The sequence below is a fragment of the Lactuca serriola genome, chromosome 8, assembly GCF_051521515.1.
Source record: "Lactuca serriola cultivar US96UC23 chromosome 8, Lser_US96UC23_V15, whole genome shotgun sequence".
Lineage (NCBI taxonomy): Eukaryota > Viridiplantae > Streptophyta > Magnoliopsida > Asterales > Asteraceae > Lactuca > Lactuca serriola.
Genome location: NC_136415.1, coordinates 237,709,648 through 237,730,999, shown reverse-complemented (window position 1 = coordinate 237,730,999; position 21,352 = coordinate 237,709,648). Strand labels below are relative to the sequence as shown.

Genomic DNA, 21,352 nt, shown 5'->3' with positions numbered 1-21,352 from the left:
TAATAATAATGCAAGGTAAATAATAATAATGAGAGATAATAGAACAACCCTAAAAGAAAATTTGGGTCCACCTCTACCACATTCATGAAGAAATCTAGCTAAAGTCAGGCTTCTCAGGGTAGGTGCAGCCTGATCTTTGAATGATCACATTTGAGGCATAACATCCAGCTCTCACACATTCCTCAATCGGCTTTTCTTTAACCAATTGCAATCTCCTCCACATTATCAGTCTGTAAAACATCATAACCAATTTTTATATACAAAAGTTTGTCAATGTCATACTCATATCATCTTTTAACCAATCTTTTTTTTCTTACCTCCCACCCATGAACCTTTGAGAATGTTCTTGCTTCAGTTTCGTTTCCAAAAACATAATCCACATAAGGTAATGCTTTCTCTTAAGCATCCTTCGAGAATTCACAGATGAATGGTGTTGACAGGTTTATTGTGAAAACCTACACAGGGGGGTAATAATGTCATAAAGATAAGAAATTTTCAGTTCATATGAATCGGTGTATTACTCATTCATTATTACCTTGTTGGCTACAGCTGCATGCTCAGCTACAAGTTGGATTGATTCAGGAGACACTGTAAGGAAAAAGCTAGCAATATAGATGTACTTGGCCTTTTCAATTGTCCATGATGATGATAATTAATATTAGTAATTTAGTATAATATATTAAAAAAAAGACTAAAATTGTTAAAAGATTTACCCAACACCCAATTCTCTGGTTTCTTTAAGTGGTCTGCCTTGTAGCAGTTGGCAGCTCATAGGTTGGCACCCTCATCCACATAATAATGCACCTGATAAACATCATCATCATCATCATCATCATTAGAATATATATATATATATATATATATATATATATATATATATAATCAGTAATTGAAGCGCTCTCAAACTGAGGAAGCACACATGCAACACAAGCAGCTAGATATCTCCCACAAGCTGAAAAATGAGCACCCATTTCACTGCAACAGCATACAATACAAACATCAACCCCCACCAAGCTCCTTATTTTTTATTTATTTAAAAAAAATGTTGCCTGCAAAGGACAACATGAGGTATTGTTAAGCGAGTACTTATCACTTAATTAGCCTGAAAACCCGAATTTTATCTTTTGAATGGTAGCAACGTCAGTCTTGAATGACATGGCCAACATCTGATCATTGATGGTCGAATTGAAAACTAAATTTGGAACAAATACAGTCCCTACGCTTGCAGTACCAAATGTAGAGAGTGCTAAAGCTGGATTCTTAGTAGTGTCGACAAACCTAACTTCTAAAGAACCCATGAGAACAAACAACGGCTCCAAAGCTTGTGGATGGGTGTGTGGTGGGTTAACTGTTCCATTAGGGAACTAGAGTACAGCATAAGAAATGCTTTGACCATTAAGACCTGGAAATTCAGCCATGGTTGCTTTCAGAACCTTAAAAGTTGTTAGAAATGGTGCACCCACTAGTGCTCTCATCATTCAAGCTTTAGAGTGGCACATTGATTGTTTGAATCATGAGACCACAAATACTAATTTAGACCACAAATACGATTGGTTGAAATCTGTATAAAAAAGTAATACAATAATATAATGTAACTTCACAAATCATCCTAATCAATGAATCATTAAACCTTATACTCAATTAGGATGGACCAGAGCAACAATTAGAAAGCCTTTGGTACTGTTAAACCTAAGGATTCAAATAATGCCTAGATAGAAAAATGAATCTGATCAAGTAAAGTAACTAACGAACTATTGTAATCATACCAGCTAATAGATAGCTTTGGGAAAAAGCCGATGGTGATGTCCATAAGAATTTGTCGGAGGAACCCTACTCTCGAAGTGAAAATCAGAAAGAGCTTTCTGATCAGGAAGTGGCCTGAAAAGCAACTTCTCAGTGAATTCTTCTCCATCGATTTGTTCTACTAATTCTCTCGTGGATTCAAAGGCAACGTGGAGTACAAACACTAACAGCACGAAGATGGAAAGTAAAGGAGCCATGAGAATCTTATAGAAGAACGAAAACATTGAGAAGTTAGAATCAAGAAAAACATACCTTAATAAGACATAGGGCTTGTAAATTTGAGAAATAGAAGCAGTGACCCTAAGGTCACCGAACCTAATGTTGCTGGCAAGGGTAGGCGAGGTGAGATTGCCGAAGATGAGGGGCTCCATCGGCTGGGTGATGCTGGAAAGCGTTGGACGGTGGGGCAGGGCTAGACGGAGGTCAGAGGTGGGAGGCGCCAACACCAAGAGAAACGTCGGAGGTGGGAGAAGCTGTCGACGTCGAGAACTGATAAGAAGAGAAAGGGTTTGTCGAAGTGAGAAGGAGAAAAAGGGAAGTTGAAGAGAGAACGAGCAGTACAGGAGGGCAATCGGGGCAAGTTCTTGAAAAAAAGCCCTAGCTACTAAGGACATTAAAGCGGAGGGAGAAAAAAAAGGAAGGCGGGGATTTTAAGTTTTTGGTATTTCATTTTCCCCGGATGGAACGCGAGCGTTCTATTAAAATTTATAAAGCGACGGTCGTAGACGACACGCAGGTGCCCTCCGTGTTTTTTTTTTTTTAGACACTAATTTTAGGGCACGCAAAAATGCGCGTCTGAAATCCTTTAAATTTTGGAAGATATGACATTATTTTTTAGACACTCACCTTTGCGTATCATGATTCACTGCGTGTCATGGTTCGCGCGTCGTAAAAGGCTATTTTTCTAGTAGTGAGTTATTCCAAGTGTATTTGGTGTTGTGTGAACCATTTGAGGTGTCACACTTGGGGCACTAGGCCCTCAAGCTTCATGAAAACATTCTACATCAAAGAGGTATGTAATTCTAACTTGAGATATTCATATGAATCAATGTTATTATGCTAGTTAGGATGAATACCTTGGAAAGTTCATATTTGCATGTATAATAGAGAAAACATAGATCCAAGGTATTTAGGGTTGCATGTACACTTAGGAGTGTTAGAATGCTCAAAACCCAACACATTTATGCTCCTTTTCATATGTTTTCATAGTCCAGTCATCATCCTTTTTCCATTTACTTATTAAAAGTTTCCAAGGGCACTTACTGCTTTCACCTACTTCCACTGCACTTTTCTTTTTTACTTGGTCCTCCTTTTTTACCCGTTTGACTGGGTCCACCATTTATGTTCCTTTGACTTGGCCCACCTTTCCCAGAAGTCTCAAGTATCCCCATATATGGTATTGTTCCTTTACATACTACCCTGACCCTATTTTTATCATTCTTGACAATATCCAATTCTCTTATTGTCTCTATCGCATGTAAGTAAATTCTGTCTTTTGCTTCTTGAGAACTTGAGAATATTTGAAGTATATAGAAAGGGTCACTTACTTGAGCTGCATCGTTTATCCGTGCCCTTTCTGCAGCCCGAATTTTATTTCTTCTTGTACTCATTTGCCCTTCATCAGATGATGACTCAGATTGTAGAACATCAGTGTTGATCACCTCCATCTCCTCATCAGACATTACTACATTCTCTGTTGTAATAGGGGCATCACCAACCCACTCCAAAGTATCATCAATGTTGAGGTAGAAATCATGCATGTCCACCTCAGGATCATCTAACAAGTTATCCTCATCCACAATGAAATCACTATCCTCACTTTCAGTTGAATCTCCACTACCCTCACTATCACTAGATCCACCTAGGGCTTCACTAAAGGTTCCATAATAGGGGGTTCCATGTTTCATTCTCTCACAGATTCAACTTCAATAAGGGATTCCATTCGAGGGGGGGGGGGGTGAAATATGTGCGACATCAATATGACTTGATCACTACCCAACGCAAACAACCCAAAATCTAAATCCCATAACAGTCGTTTAAAGTGATAATACATAACCTTACCTTCTTCAACGCAACCCAACTCTTCCATCATATCATCAATGTCGTGAACAAAGAACAAATCACTGTCGATCAAGTCTACACATTTTTGTTGTCCCTTGATATATTTTCTCCCAGGAAATTTGGTAAACTCTCCTCCATAGTGCAACCGTATACTAAAAACAATTGGATTCCCACCTTCACAAGAAAAAAAACAACAAGATTTTCAAAATCAGAGACAAAGTGATCAAGAACAGAGCATAAAATGGTTGGCTTTCCTTACCGTAACTTGCTTCCAAATCAATTTCATCCATCTGTGGTCGTATCCCACTCATCTTCACTCTTGACGGAAAACTAGGGTTTTTGTGAGACGAGAAAGGTTTTGGTCGGGGACTGGGTATGCAACGTTTGGGTGAACTGGATATGGCGCCATACGCAGTTAATGATATACACGCAACATGAAATGACAAAAATACCCCTGCGTGCAGGGCATGTGAGGCACCCAAACAGAGAAATCTAACGTTTAACGACAATAGGGACTGGGCGGGTAGTATTCAAATGCATGAGGGACGATCCGAGTTAATTTTCAGAAATAGGGACTGAACGTGTAATTTAGCACTTGTCTCAGGGACGATTCGTGTAATTTACTCTAATTAAAAAAAAATAGTTGCAATATGGTGAAAGAGCACACGCGCCTCACGCACTTCCCCTCGCCCCCAGTTCACTGTATTCCTAACCCAAACACGTTTTTCTTGGTTCCCTCCTCGCATGACCACCAACAGACTCCTCACTAGGCGACCTCCTCCCGTATAACCCGATCAACGTCGCCGCTTTACTAACCGAAGAGTTTCTTCATTTCTACCATCGTATAGGATTTTCCGCTCGGCTTGTCAATAATTGAGGTGCTCTTTCATCTCTAATCCCCAATTGTGTGTTTTGCCACCATTGTTTACCGCTTGTTTCTGCAAGAGGTAGGAAAATTTTGTTTTTCTTATCTGTATATTTCTGTTGTCATCGAGTGAACTTCACAACCTCGAAATAGTAAGAATTTTTTTTCCCCAAATATACGTATGGCTTGGTGAATTTGAGGTAAACCCTAGCTGATTATACAATGAATTGGTTTCGAAATGCTTTGTGTTCACTTACGATTGAAAAGTTTGTAATTCGATTTGGTTTCCCTTGCATTGAATTGTATCATTACTTAACCTAATTCATGCTTCAAAGCTTGAAGATTGCTATGAAACACTATCAATCATTTGAAATTAAAGTGAGATTGGGGAAAAACCTATTAACTTCTGAAAGAAGAACATCTATTTTCCTTTTATTTTCTTATTCTGAACATGTGATCAATACATGCATCCGAATGAGCATCAATGAGTGCTTAACTTTCTGTTCTTATTTCATTCAGACATGTCAACTGGTGATAATCATCTTGACCAAGGAAATGAAAAAAATCCAAGTAGTAAGGTACGCTCAAAAGCTATTGTGTGGGAATTCTTTGAGAAGATTAAAGGGGACGATGGGTTACAAAAAACAAGGTGCACAAACTGTAACAAAGTCTACAATTGTGCTCCAAAATCAGGAACATCAACAATGAGAAGACACTTACGCAAGTGTTCTCCACAACCCTTAACCCAATTAAGCCCTGAAGCCATCCAATTGTCCAACACCAATGGAGATAATGCTGAGCTAGCGAATGAGGGTAGTGCAAAGAAGAAACTGAAGTATGTTATTGAGGACATTCATTTGAAAACAGATAGGGAGTTAATGGAGTTTATTTGGATGAATAAGCGAAATATTGGACTCCTTGAGCAAAAGGTGCCTGATAAAGCTATAGCTATAAAGCAAGCTATTAAGTGCTATGAAGATGAAGTTAATCGCAGGGCAAAACCTCAGTCTCCTAAGGTTCTTTTTCTATTCACTTGATAACAATTCTTTTCTCTTTCTTGCTTCTTAAAGTTTTCACTTCACTTTTCCAGGAGAATAGTCCAGGTGTCACCAATACAGTCACAGTTAAAATTGAAGTGGATGATCATCTTGTTGCTCAATATGAGAATTCTGGTGAAAACATGACTACAGAGACACATGCAGATGTGAATCAGGTATCTTTTTTTGAATTCAAATGTTTCTATCAGACATCTCGTCTGCGCAAAAGACGTTAATACCCTCTCCTTATCCGCATCATAATTTTGACTTTCCTCCATCAGAGAACAAGTCCACATTTGGAAAATGGAAAAATACCTTCAAAAGTTGTAGCTGATGATCAATCTGTTCCTGAAAATGGGATTTTTGATGGGAACACAACTGAAGAAAAGCTTCAAATTGTAGCTATAAATGGAGATGAGAATCAGGTATTTTGAGTTTATTTATATTAGACTAGTTTATGATTGTGAACTTTCGTTCCATTGTTATTTTTTCTTTTCTTTTCTCTATTTTTTTTCACAGGCATCCGAACAACAACACACGGAATTAAGAAAAGTTTCATCTGTGCTCTCTTTACTAACTTCACCAAATAGTTCCTACATTCCTCAAAACAACCCCCTCGATGAAAAAACCGAACAAGCCAAACAATCCCTCATCCAACTCCTCGAAAAAGACTTAAGAACCCTAGTCGGATCTCCCGATGAACAAACCCTAAAATCTTGCATCAAAATCTTAATCAAAAGCCTCCACAAGCTTCCAAAGTTCCAAGCGCGAGTCATCGAAACTCTCAACTCACAATTCGAATCCGCGTGCGAAAATTGGTCCACGTGGAATAAAGTTATCGAAGAAAGTATCGCGTTTGAGATGAAGGAAGGTGGTAATCTTGTGGTTTTGGAAGAATGGCAAGAGAAAGATTTGGAAGTTGAATCGAAGATATTGAAAGTGGATGCGGATATCGAGAGGTTGAAAGCGGAGTTGCGGGAAAAGGAGTTGACCCGAGAGAGTTTGGTCAAACGGAAATTTGATTTGTTTAATAAAACTAAGATTTCGATTGGTGAGGCGAAGAAGATTCTTCAAGAGATGGTTTCTGTGAAGGTGCGGAGTGATGTTGCGGTTGATAACATTAAAGATCTTAATACCAAATGGGAACGAATTCGGGAAAATTTCTTGTTTAAATGAATTTAAAGTTTGAATTGGTTATTTGTTTGTTATTCTAGAGTTATTGCTTGTTTAGTTTGTTGTTAGGTTGTTGAGAGCATGTCTAGTGTTAATTATATCAAGAATACCTCTTTTGATTCATTGATATTGAATCAATCGAAGTCACTTTTAACACATGTTCATTTGTTTTCATATTATTATCTGGTACAAAATAATCCTAAGTTGGATCTTATAAACCCATGATCAAAGTGATCTAGTAATCATCACCTAAGAGTTAAAAATAAAAAACCGTTTAATATTTGAATCACAAAGTCTTTAACTTGCATATTTGAAAATAACTCAACACTATAAAATCGCTTGCGAAAATTGTTTTATAATTGATTCTCTACAAAAAAACAATTTGTTCCCTTATATTTTTCTTTATTCAAAAACTAGTTTATAACCCGTGAAACCACGACTACAAAATTAATTAAACTTTAATAATTAGAACACAAAACTATTAATCAATTATAATCGTTAATTTAAATAAATATGTGAAATTATATCACCTTATAATTTGTATTAATTTTATTTTAATTTTTATTCAATTGTTATTAATTGTAATTAAAGTGAAAATTTTAAAATTTAAAATAGAGAATTAATAGGTTGACAAGTGACATGCATTAATTAATAGGTTTAATAGGGTGACACATGACAAAAAAAGAATAAAATATGTATTAATTAGGAGGCCTAATATGATGACACATATCACAAGGAGATTAAAACTATTCTATTATTAAAATAGAGATTTGTCCTATTCTATGAATTATTTTACAAAATCATAATGAGGCTCGTGCATTGCGGCAAGTTTCTGTAATTTGGCTCTATTTATGTAATTTTGCTATTTTACATGGACACATTTCTGTATCGTTTTAAATTTCTATTTTAGATGGACCATTATTGTTGCAATTTTCTGGTATAGGAACCATTTCTGGAATTGTTTAGGACTTTTTTCATTCACAGAGATCTTTTCTATAAAATTTTATTACAAAAAGACTATTTTTTCAGGGCCTAGAATTGAGATCTTTTCTATAAAATTTTATTAAAAATTTGTATTGGCTTTTAAACTGATTTTTACTTTATCTTTTAGAAAAAGTCAAAAAGATGTTTGGATAAAATGAAAATGATTTTTTAATCAACTTTTGTATAGAGTAAATTCAAGCTTTTTGAAAAGTCACAAAATAATGGCTTTTCCTAACTTTTCCCCAACTAACACGTTAAATTACATTTATAACCCATCTAAAAGTTAAACCATGTCCTTTTTAGTATTTTTTAGTCATTTTACATGTAAAAGTTAAACCAAACACTTTAACTTTTGACTGTTTCCTTTTAAAAGCTAATCCAAACACATTTTAAAAAATAATTTTTACAAAAAAGACTTTGGCCCAATAAAGAAAAACTAAGCAAAATACCTCTAATTTTATAACATAGGCCTAATAATGTGAAATTCTGGATCGCCCCTAACTTCTAAACCTTCCTCCCCATCTTCGTTCGCTCACGGCAATCTCACCACCGCTGGAATCAGCGCTCCACCTCTCACCACCGCTGCCCGCTGGTATGTTCCCCAGTTCCTCTTGGGTTCTTCGAAGTTGAAAACGATAAGAAAGCATACAATATTCTAACGTGTAGTACTGATTGTTGAAACTGTATAGTGGGTGTAATGTTAATCGGTGTTGATTATCTTTTGTGGGATCTATATCACTTGATCGATATTTAAAGTCAGTGTTGCTTATGCTAATGTTCTATAGTTCGATTCTATTTTTAATTTTTGGGTGTTCGTTGATGTTTTTCTCCGCTGATTCAAAAATTGGACCCTAGATTATGATAAATGCTTGATGTTTGATTCCTTCAATTCCTGCAACTAATTCATTGGTGTGAGATTAAATTTGTTTGGGTTAATACAAGTTCAAATTTGGTTGTAAATACTTAGCCGTAAATCAAAGGTTCAATTATAATTTTCTGTTGCAATCTTCTGTAAAATTCTATTATACATGGACCATTTATGTTGCAATTTTCTGCCACGAGGATAATTTCTCTAATTTTCTCTGCATATGACCTTTTTCTGTAAAATTCTGTTACATAAGATGCACTTTTGTTGCAATTTTCTGCCATATGGATCATTTTTACATTTGCCTTGGACCATTTATGTAATTGTTTTTTGGACAAGGACTTTTTCTACAAAATTTTATTAGATAGGGACCATTTTTGTTGCAATTTTCTACCTTAGGAACCATTTCCACAATTGTTCAGGGACCATTTTTATGCCACAATTATTTAAGGACCTGTTCTGTAATTGTTTTCTGTTTATGGACATTTTACGCAAAATTATATTACATAGCGACAATTTCTAGTGTAATATTCTGTCACAGGGACCATTTTTCTAAATTATTTTTGCATAATGACCTTTGTAAAATTTCCATCAAACGTATCTTTGTATAAAATTAATTTCCACTGCAGTGTTAGCAAATCGAGGACATGTGGAACGGGAGAAATTGGGAGAAGAAGTCATCTTCGTCTTAATTCGGAAAAGAAAATCGTCGATCCTCAATCAGGTAACTTATTCTCCTCAAAATTCTTAAGCAATGCTCGATCCTTCATTCATAGCAAGTTTTTTGAAAGGTAATGTGAAACCCTAGGTGTCTACTGTATGAAGCGGTTGGGTTTTGTTTTGTTTTATTTAGTTTGATTTGATTATTTTGCTATTGATGTTATGAAACCGTGAATTTTCTTGGACTATTATTTTATTTATCATATTAGACCCATGGGTTTCAATGTTTAACCGGATTGTATGTATGTCTTCTGATTTGTGCATATCAACTGTTTGATAAAATGCTTGAACCAAAATATATTACCTATTTACCTTGTTTTATGTGTAACATCTTCAAATCTAGATATTTAGCGTCTTTCAGTAGTTGCTCCTTACATAACCCAATAGTTAATTGATAAACAGTGTCATTGGTTTCTTCTTTATTTTCCACTGAATCTAAGATGAAGCTTCGATAAACTTGTTGCAGTTTTTTGGTGACATTTGAAGAAACGCCACGCGGTTTTTACCTATCAAAAAGCAATGAATGAACACACCGATGACATCTCAACCGATGAAACCACCCAACGGAAACATGCCGCCATGATCGACCGCCTATCGAACCTCCACCAGGCCCGTATTTCCACCAAAACCAACTCAAAAGACCCGACTTTTGAATCCACCCAATCATTTCTCACCACCTTCACAAACTCCAAACAATCAATCCAATCCTCCCTCACTCAAATCCAACAAACCCCAAACCAAGATCCCAATTCCGACCTCGAAAGAATCTCCAATTCCATTTCCGACCTCGAAAAACTAGTCGCGGAAAACTCCTACTTTTTACCCCCATACGAAGTCCGCTCATCTCTCAAAACCATCTCCGACCTCAAACAAACCCTCGATTCCGTCACCTCCAAAGTGAAACCAAGAAAAAAATTCTCCTTCAAAAACAAACCCACCAAGAAACCGGAATCGGAACCGGAACCGAAACCAAAACCGGAATCGGAATCAGAACCAGAACAGAAGACAAGCTACACGATCAACGATTCACCGGGGTTTCGTGGCACGGAAAACGCGATTCTAACAAAGGAATTTACCGGTTCCGAGATCCGGGAATTTGTGCTTTCGGATTTGACCAATTGTGAGGTGAAGTTAAAGGGTCGTTTCCGGACATTGTTTATAAACCGGGTCCGGAATTGTAAAATTTACGTGGGCCCGGTGTCGGGTTCAATATTGATTGAGGAGGCGGAGGGGTGTTTGTTTGTGTTGGCATCACATCAAATTAGGGTTCATGAGGCTAAATTGACTGATTTTTATCTTCAGTGTAGAAGTCGTCCGATAATCGAACGGAGTTGTGGGGTCCGATTTGGACCTTACAGGTTATGTTATGATGGGATTGAAACTGATCTCAAGGAGTCGAATTTGTATGAGGATACAGGGAATTGGGCAAATGTGGATGATTTTCAGTGGTTGAGAGCTCTTCAGTCTCCAAATTGGTCGATTTTGCCCGAAAGTCAACGGATTGATATGGTTAAGATTTGAATTTTGTTGTTTGCATACTTTTATTTCATTATTTGTGTTGGATTTGAATTCTGTTTTGTTGATAAACGTTTTTTTTTCTTTTGTTATAATAAGGTTGTTCAATGTTGAGTTTAAGAATATATTCTTCAAATAAAAATTTACGGGGTATGTGCGACCAAACTTTCAAAACACTGATCAATCAAGAAAAACAGAGCATCTTCAAGCTATGAATCATGGAAAACGACATTAATACTGCATTTGTCACATGAAACAAGACAGATTAAACAACCTTTGTACATTTGACACTTTTATAAGTTGTCCAAAACTTTGCAATTTTTATCTATCCAATATATAGCAAATGCACTACATCTAGTTTTTTCCTGTCTTGATCTATGTAGCAAATGGTGTTGTAAGTAGACGAATCACTAATAATTCTATCCGAATCCATGCAGTTGCTATGAAGACGACATAAAATTGATTGTAACTTGTAGGATATATATATATCTCCATAAAACTATTGTAATACAAACCATAATAATTGACATTGCAGCATATAAACAACAAAAACAACAAAAAGCAGAAAACGATTCTTGATTTCTTGTGCGTATTGTAGGTGAAATGAACCTCCATAAACACCATAAACTTCTCAAATTTCATGAATTGCCCAAGTGAAAAATTACAACGCCTTTTAATATGAAATCTGCAGCAAAATCTTCAAATTATAATGCAAAAGATCATTGAATTGGGGGAAAAATTAGAGAATGAATGTTTACCAAGTTAGCCACTCGAATTGGGTCGTGGTGACCCGATAGATCTGGACCGATTTATTCCCACCGGATCAACCTCAGATCCCCTCCTTAATCTCTCATACCCACCGCCGGATTTTGGTCTTTCTTCTTCCTTCGGAGATTCAAATGACACTTGACGGAGATTCAACCGGGAACCAGATCCGTTTTGCTTATCCTCCCGTCCGACAAAACCAGGACGAAGATGCGGCGGAACAAATTTATTCGTTTTCGGCGACACCGGCAAGTTCTTATTCTGTCCGCCGGGAGAGGCCAAGGGAGAAAGTGGTGGACCGGTCCCGGTTCGGCCGAGGGGTCGGAGGGAAATGGAATCCTCCGGATCCGGTTGCTGAACGGCAGCTGCGGGGGAAGGTTGCGGATGTGGAATGACGGATTTGGGAGAAGGGAGGTTCAGGACAAGCATGTTGCCATGGATGCGTGAATTTGAGAGAATGGTTTTGTTACCTGGAGTGGCGGTGGTTGTCGATGATGAAGACCGGCGATGGTTGTTGACGGTGGAGGTTGTTTTGTTTTCATAGATGTCGTTGAAGTTAATAGCGGTGTACTTATTGGCTCTTGCCATCCACAACCACCGTACTCCGCCGCAGAACAACCGTGGATTAGAAGAGAGAGAAGAAAGACGATTTCTTATGATAAAGCGTGCCGGACGGAGTTCTAATCGCCGGGAAGGTTTTTTTTAGATCAGGAGACGTGGAGTGGGGACCGGCGGTGGTCGCGTGGTGGAATAGACATAGGTCGTTTGCTAATGTGGGACCCACACATTTGATTCCTTTCCACTAAAGTTTGTTAAATATTTCAATTAGTGACACAATGATCTCAAAGTTGTAGTATGGGCACGGAAGTTTCTGAAATTTGTTGTTTGCCCATGTAACTATGAAGGTCTTTTAATACTAGTTCGTTTGGCTCGATTTCGATTCAAAATTGAATGAAATTCGTTTTTTCAAGTCCCCAAAACCGATCATGAGATCACTTTTTGGGTACTTAACAATGCATTAACATAAAAGATGATAACTTATAGTTATAATGTAGTTTTAGACTAAATTTTAAAATTGATCCATGTGGTTTTGAAAAGGTTTTACTTTAAGGATAACTATCGAAAATATTACGCCATTGGCACCTATGCTTTCAAAACATTGTCCAGCTGATCATCTTGTCTAACTTTGACATAAATAGGATGCTAAGTATAAGAAAAATGACCAAAATACCCATAATTTTATCTCGTACATTACTTCATTATTTTACAAACTACAACGATATTTACTAGAAACATATCTGCATCTGCATCTCATCATCACTTACTCGCTCTCACCCTCTGAATCACCCCCCCCCCCCCCCCCCCCCAAAAAAAAAAAAAATAACAATAAACCATACAAACGAGTTGTTCAAAACTGGTCAAAGAGAATATATATTATTTAAACATCAGAGTATAAATCACAAATAGCCAATGTGAAAACTATGTGGGATGCGCTACAGGCATAACGAGTCATTCCCTTTTGTATCAGAAGTACCTGAAACAATAAACATAAAACCGTAAGCACAAAGCTTAGTGAGTTCCCCAAAATACCACATACCATAAATATCATTGGGCCTAGCCCTAGGGTATATTCCAACCCAACATACCATTATGGGCCCAACCATAGGGTTTCTTTCAACCCATCATATACTCATGGGCCCAATCCTAGGGTTTATTTCAAACCGAACATACAACAATGGGCCCAACCATGGGGTTTATTTCAACCCAATAATACAAACATGCAAGAGTCACAAAGACAGCTAGTGTAACATCCCAAAAATTCATGACCAGAAAATTCATTTTTAAACCATTAAATAAACCATAGTTATTAAAATCATTCCAACAAAAACATAAGTCATAGTATTCCAAACATCAAATCAGAGTATCATATAAAAACATTAGAGTAAACATCCCAGGCTAAACATTATGGTGTGTGCAATGCAGTCATCTTGAGCACTTCTCTTTGCAACTGGAAATACCTTAAACCAAAACTGAAAACCGTAAGCACAAAGCTTAGTGAGCTCCCCATACTACTACCTACCATACATATAATCACACATATTGGGCCCCCACCCGACATCGGACAGTGTCCGACATCAGGCCCTGCCTGGCATTGAGCCTCGCTCTGTATACACATATGTTTCTCCAGGCCCTGCCTATTATTGGGCTCTATCTGCTATATACATACAAACAATATCATATAATCATGCTAGCATATAAAGAATCATAGACAATACTACATGTTCCAATCCTAAGGTCTCGCCTATCATGGGCCACGCCCCTACTCTGCTAATGATGAGATATGGAACCCCGTCCACACTCAGTTAGTGATGGGATACGGGACCCCGCCCACACTCACCTTCCTACCAGGCACATATAAGTATCATGTAACGACCCAATTTTCACGTCCAAAAATTTCATTTTTAAATCAATACTTTGGAAAACATTTGTGAATAAACAACGTTTGATCCTATCATTTCATAAACATATTTCGTGTCTGAAAACCAAAACATAAAAACAACCATAATGTTAGAGTACAAAATCCCAGAATAACTCATGGTGCGGAAAACAATGTGGGTCTATGATGTGCCGCTATCGCACCAGCTCCTACCCCTTCGAAGAAGAGGTACCTGAAAACAAAACTGTAAATTATAAACACGAAGCTTAGTGAGTTCCCCCATCGTACCACATACCATACAATCACATAACATACACATACTGTCAGACATATCTGGGTGCCCGACCTACCCTTTCGGTCCTTTCGACCGAATACTGCCTAGTATATCTGGGTGTTGGCCTCCCCTTCGGTCCTTTCGACCGGATACTGCCTAGCATATCTGGGTGCTGGCCTCCCCTTCGGTCCTTTCGACTGGATACTGCCTAGTATATCTGGGAGCTGGCCTCCCCTTCGGTCCTTTCGACCGGATACCCGGGGACTATTTCACCCCTACTACTACCACATAATATCATATCACACATATCATAATCTGGCTAGCATGGCTGGGTACTAAACTACCCCTTCGGTCCTATCAACCGGTAACCGGGGACTATTTCACCCCTACTACCACTATCACATAACATCATAACATACTAGCACATAAACATATCTAGTAGTAGCAAACCTAGATGAATATCACAAAAACAATCATCTAACATACAACTTCTACTGGTGGGCCGGCATTGTGGCCGTAGAACCACCGCTACTGGAAGGTAACTCACCTCGAAAAGTAGCTGCTGAAAGTCTGCTTGCTAGACGACTGACTGCTGCACCGGCAATCCTCCGGCTATAAATCCATAAACATAGATTAGTCACTCCTAAATACCCTTAGGTCAAATGACTGACCTACCCTTGGTCCAAGGTCAACCCCTTGGTCAAAGCCAACTTCCAGTTGACTGGACTCGCCGAGTCATGGCGCAGACTGGCCGAGTCCCTCTCCTACTATCCCAGCACTAACTCATCAAGTCCCTCTTCCCACTCACTGAGTCACCCTTAAGTCACTACTTGGGACGATTAGATCGACTCGTGATCCGACTCGCCGAGTCCGAGAACAACTCGCTGAGTCCCACGAGTAGATCTCCTACTCGCTTCCAAATCCTCACCAGAGCATCCTTCTTGAGGATTTGGGTTTCGGGGACTATTGCTACACGTTAAATTGCTAATCCAGCGTGCAGCTACGAAGGGTTGTACCTTCTACACTTAAACCCCTCTTAACTCAGTAACAGTTCATACGACTCGCCGAGTTTGAAGAACAACTCGTCGAGTTCCAGGCAATCTTCAAAGGACTCGCCGAGTTGTTCATCCAACTCGTCGAGTCTAAGACCATCTTCATAGAACTCGCCGAGTCCACTTTGGAACTCGCCGAGTGCCTTCAGCCCTCCTCCCATACAGACCAAATCTTAGACATGCAACGGTTCCAAACCATAGATCTAGGCTCCTAGGGCATGGTTATCACGTAATGTTGCAAACTTTACGTGCATGCATGGCCCTATGAGCTCCAAAAGGCAATTCCAAGCTCTTTATGAGGTCATACACTCAATAGGGACCTCAATCACTTCAACCACAGAGACTTTACACTTCTAAGATGTCCATAATGTCCAGATCTGAAGTCCTTTCAGAACATAGAGCATAACCACATGGAGTTTGAGGTTTTAGGGCTTGAAAACCATCAATTAGGGACAAAAAGGGGATATAATGAATTAGTGATCAAGGTAGGAACTTTTCTACCTGAATGGAAGCTTCTCATAGTGTAGATTTCGGATCTACTTCCCCTCCTTGCACTCTTCAACCTCCTCCTTCTTCTTCTAACCTCCAAACTCCTTTATAAAGCCAAGATCACTCACAAGAACAATATGGGGGCTAGGGTTTCGCTCTACAGCTCTCTGGAAGTGTTAGGGACAAGGGAGGCCAAGTTAGAGCGTTTAAATAGGGTGCAAACACCCGGGTTAGGGTTTTTGCCCAAACAGGGTCTACTCGCCAAGTCCACAGCTTAGACCCCGCGTCTTATCCCGCTTCTACTCGGCGAGTTGGTCCTTCAACTCGCCGAGTTAAAGAGTTACTTACAAAGAATACGTACCAAGAACCAGGTGCTACATATCACATAGACAAGTATAACTAAACATGCACATATTCATCGAGTACCTCCCGACATCGAACCGTCGTCCGGAAACATACATATAAACTTTCCTTGGGCCTCGCCCGACATCGGATCGTAATCTGGAAAGCATACAAATTTTCCTCATGCATCGCCTGACATTGGGCCGTAATTCAGAGACATACAAATACAGACACATGCAAGAATCACAAAGACATCAAGCATACCAACATTCCTCGGATACCGCCCGCCATCGGATCGTAATCCGGAAACACATAAACATAAATATGGGCCGATATTAATGCCTTCAACCCATTCAAACAGGAGGAAACTTACCTCGCGAAGCTGGATCTCACGGATAATCCTCTGGCTACTAGTTGGTAGATTCTTGAACTGTTGATCTCTCTACTCCCCGAGCTACTAATCATCATATAAACTAGTTAAGTTAGGGATTCTCATAACTTAACCATAAGTCCTTACTGGGGTAAAAGACCATTATACCCCTCACATACCCTTGTCCCAAAATGAACTCTACTCAACTCTTGGCATAAAAAGATAAACATTCCTACAGGGCCCAATATATGGCCCGATTTTCAATTGGGCCCAATCCCTTCACATGGGCCTCAACCTAAGGCCCAATAACGTTTCTCTAGTCCAAAGGTTCAATTCCATAAAAGTAGCAAATTCCAATGAATGGCCCAACACAAAGCTAGTCCACTGACTGAGTATGCGAAGTGTACTCAGATGTACGCAGTGCGTACAAAGGTATGTGACCTATTGGCTACGTGTATCAGGTCGTACGCCCGACGTACTCCCTGTTAAGCTCTTTTTCTATTAAGCACTTAATGCTTCAAACCAAGGGACCAAATCACAGATCTGAGCTCTACTTATCGTCTAAACCCATAAAGTCACTGACTTGGTGACTTTGCATCCCCCACATAAGCCCAAACTCCAAAAATAGCATTCTACTTCCATGAAAATGGTCTTAACTCTTGCATGAACCCATTAAGACCTTCAAGATGACAACTTTCTGTCTTGTGGACTCAAATAGCACCAAGGGTTACATACATAAGCCTAGAAACGAATTTGGAACCATAAAGCTCCATTCCAGGAACCTAAAAGGTCCAAAAACCCAATACAAGAGATCTAAGAGAAAAATAATCAAGTTCAGAACTTTATACCTTATATGAATCGCAAATGTTGATAAAGTTCTGGATCTATAATCCTTTGCTCCTTTGATGATGCTTCAACAATGGCCATCTTCCTTCAAAACACCAAAATGCACTCCAAAATGATCTTTTAAGCTCAAAACACACCAACAAGGGATTAGGGTTTTGTAGTAGCTGCTTTAGGGTGAAAGGGAGGCTGGCCATTGAGGCATAATGTTCCTTATATAGTGCCAAACCCTAAAATTAGGGTTTTGGTCTGAATGGAGTATGCCCGGCGTACTCACAAACCACCAGCGACCAAATGACCTTGTACGCTGGGCATAACCCAGCCTACATTGGGCATACCCATCCAAACACGTGCATGCGTTCCATGCATGCATGGGATTACCTTGCCATAAATCTTCATTAGGGACTAAAATTGTCAATAACTTCAAAGTTTCATATCTTCCTCATCCGAGGTCCGTTTCCAATGAAACTTATATCCACGAAAAGGTGGCAAGAAGCCCTACATTCCTAACAACACGCCCAAGCCTTAAAACCATCCAAATAAGACCCAAAACTCATAAAAGATCTAGATGTCAAATTACGACTATACCCCTTGACCTCTGAAGACACAATCAACACTTTGATCATGTATACCCTAACACCCTCATCTGAAATAGGATAAATCCTTCCCTTCCAAGGCCCTAACCCTTATGACAACTGATGATTGGGATGCAACCCCTAGCAACAAAGCACTTCGAAAACTGGGTGTTACAACTCTCCCCCGCTTAAATTAGATTTCGTCATCGAAATCGCTCCTTACTAACAACCCAAACTAAAAACCACAATCTGGAGACATACAACCTTTAGTCTCCGAAAGAAACCACTTTTACCTCCCCGAAACTAGAAATCCGCATTGGTCTAACTTCTTGATAGACCACCCACGTTGAGCCTTACCATGCTTAATCCTTCTAGAATGACTGACCAAAGCACACTTCCAATCCTGATTATCTTGATGCTACCATCAGGAACAAAATCACTGACCGCAACGACTGTAGAATAATTATACTTGATGGAAGGCTCGGATAATCCTTCGAGTAGAAGATTCATCCCTGCAACGGTTAGACTCAGAAGAGAGCTGTGCAACATGGTCAAACCAATTACTCTGAGATTATTTAATCCAACTTTATGATGGGTTTTGAGCATTCTAACACTTCCTAAGTGTACATGCAACCCTAATAACCTTGAATCTATGTTTTCTCTATATACATGCAAATTTCTTTTTCAAGGTTATTTCCTAACTAGCATTGCATGGGGAATAAATAAAATATAAAAACTAGTAGAAATACATACCTTGTTGTTGCTTGGATTCCTTCAAGACTTTGTTAACCTAGCACCCCAAATGTTGTGCGTCAAATGCTTCACACAACACCACAAAACTTGGAATAACTTGAGAGAACACTTCTAGCACTCAAAATCGGTTATGCCCTCTCTAGTAACACTAGGTCCCGATTTTGCTAGACAAAGGGTCCCTTTTATAGTGGTGTCACAATTAGGGTTTCATTAAGAAGACCCATAACTGTCATGACTCTTCATTTCTCATGACCCATGGGTTTGTAACTCCCATGGACTATCCATGGATCTCCAAATGGTTACATCCATAACCCATAAACCATGGATCATTAATCCACCATAAAAGAATTGATGATTGTCATAATCAACCCTATATATTTAATTAGTCTCACTTTGATCACCAAATTAACACTAGATTAATACTTGATCAATACTAATTAAATAATACTATTATTAATATATTAGAACTTATAATATATTAATAATCATAAGTGCCTTATTCTCTCATTTAGTCTATCCAAGTATTGCAATGCCATGCAACCCAAATGGACCATGCCAGGTCGGGTCATGTACATACCAAATAAAGTTATGGGCTTAGACACTATATCCAACAGTCTCCCACTTGGATAAGTCTAATAACTATATTTGCAAATATGACTTCAAAATCTGACTAGCAATCGTAGCTCTTTCAAAGTCTCTCGGAACTGAGATGATGATGATATGCCATTTAAGATAAGTGATCATATAATCCTCTGTTCTCATGATATTAGCCAGACAAACACATGGAACATGGTCTTACTTATTGTCCAACATTAGTTTCTCGATCTCCGATTTGTTTCAAAATAGAACTAAATTGAACACATCAATTAGGTTCTGACCCGGCCCGGTACATAGGTCAAAACCAAATCATCGAGGGTCCCAAATATCGCTTCTATTTCTAGAAGGAACAGATAAACTTCGATTGATATGCTTGTACTAACTACTTGTTGAATTATTCACAAAGGCACATTTTATAACATCGAGTTACGAGTGCGTTTTCGTACAATCAATGAATAATCAACTCATAGTCAACAACTCATATCTCTAGGTTTGAAGATTTATATGATATTACCGTCTCACGATCACTCGAGATAAATTCCATGAAGTGATGCAAGTGAGCGTGGGTTGTATCCAATACTCAACCCTTATGAGTACTCATGAATATTGTAGCAACCATTGCATTGTCTAAAGCACTTTAGACAAATCATACAAGCCAAATTCATGACAGTCTAGATTCATATCTACTTCCAACATATGACTGACTGTGGATGGTTTGAATAATATGATATATACCATAACATAGTTATTCTGGAAGTCAAAACATGCAAAGTGAAACACAAGAATAATACTAATCTTATATGGCCCCAACACTTTGAGTGTAAATAAAACACCATTTATTTAAGCACCATATTGATTACTCATTATTTATGTTTCGATTAATCAACTTTATGCTTGAATTAAAACATTAGTTGTCCCATGCTCCAAGCATGTACACTATGGTTTTCCAAACAACAATTATGCCATACTCCAAGTATGCATATTATGTTTACATATGGTCCTCTCTTTGTGAAATAGATCAATTGACAATATTCCAATGACGCTCATTTCACAATTCAAATCCTTGTTTGTAAATGCAAGAATACTAAACTCTTGCCATTTATTGTAATATGTTAGATTCTAAACTTATATGCAATGATCCCCTTGTAATGATTATGCATAGAAGTCACAAAGACTTGGCAACAGACATTACAAAGCATTCCAATGGAAAACAATTCCATGGAAATGAAGTCTCAAATTCAAAGTACATTCCTTTGAACACCCTTCTTAGGATTAAGTTCTTTAATCTTACACAGATTCAAAGAATAACTTCCACCTATGGAGACAATTCCATATTACCATTTTGACAATGACTTCTGAACAAGAGTTGCCTCTTTTCAAAATATGTCAATATGGTCCTTACTCTATACTTCTAATTTTCCATGAGCAACCAATCTTTGGTAAACCTCAGATTGTCCTCGACAATTTGCTTAATCATTTTAGTCATTTCCAGTTCTATTCCTTTTCCCCTTCTTAATGCCCTAAGCATTAGGAAAATTTAGAATGGATGAATATTATAGTACATGCAATCGATCCTATATCTGAAGCATATGGGACATGATTCATGCTATAAAATTTTTATTTTCCATGTTCTCAAAATTCAAACTATGAAGAGGGATGTCGTAATCATAATCGAATTTTGAGAACACAACATATATAGAATTTCCTTATGTTGAACCATTCCAACATAACATTCATATATATTCTTGACTAAAGTAGATTAAATTCTCAATCTAAGCTAACATATATAGAATTTCCTTATGTTGAACCATTCCAGCATAATATTCATATAT

General features: G+C 38.2%; 3 protein-coding genes across 4 annotated transcripts; 2 read left to right on the top strand and 1 right to left on the bottom strand.

Moving 5' to 3' along the window:
* Positions 1–4,550: 4,550 nt before the first annotated feature.
* LOC145069780 (uncharacterized) lies at positions 4,551–7,097 on the top strand. Of its 2 annotated transcripts, none has more exons than XM_079016723.1 (5): positions 4,551–4,742; positions 5,249–5,745; positions 5,820–5,942; positions 6,048–6,191; positions 6,286–7,097. In XM_079016723.1, exons 2-5 carry the CDS (start codon positions 5,251–5,253, stop codon positions 6,940–6,942), a joined length of 1,419 nt encoding a protein of 472 aa, XP_078872849.1. In that variant the 5' UTR covers positions 4,551–4,742; positions 5,249–5,250; the 3' UTR covers positions 6,943–7,097. The 2 variants fall into 2 exon arrangements, with proteins under 2 accessions (XP_078872849.1, XP_078872850.1); XM_079016724.1 differs by having other exon boundaries at positions 4,551–4,811.
* A 1,295-nt stretch (positions 7,098–8,392) lies between these two features.
* Positions 8,393–11,146, top strand: POR (C-CAP/cofactor C-like domain-containing protein). The gene is made up of 3 exons (XM_079013022.1): positions 8,393–8,515; positions 9,418–9,512; positions 9,975–11,146. Exon 3 carries the CDS (start codon positions 10,028–10,030, stop codon positions 11,027–11,029), a length of 1,002 nt encoding a protein of 333 aa, XP_078869148.1. The 5' UTR covers positions 8,393–8,515; positions 9,418–9,512; positions 9,975–10,027; the 3' UTR covers positions 11,030–11,146.
* Positions 11,147–11,482: 336 nt separating this feature from the next.
* LOC145065914 (proteophosphoglycan-like protein) lies at positions 11,483–12,639 on the bottom strand. Its single transcript, XM_079013023.1, has 2 exons — positions 11,782–12,639; positions 11,483–11,708 (listed from the first exon to the last, which is right to left on the bottom strand). Exon 1 carries the CDS (start codon positions 12,374–12,376, stop codon positions 11,786–11,788), a length of 591 nt encoding a protein of 196 aa, XP_078869149.1. The 5' UTR covers positions 12,377–12,639; the 3' UTR covers positions 11,483–11,708; positions 11,782–11,785.
* Positions 12,640–21,352: the final 8,713 nt, after the last annotated feature.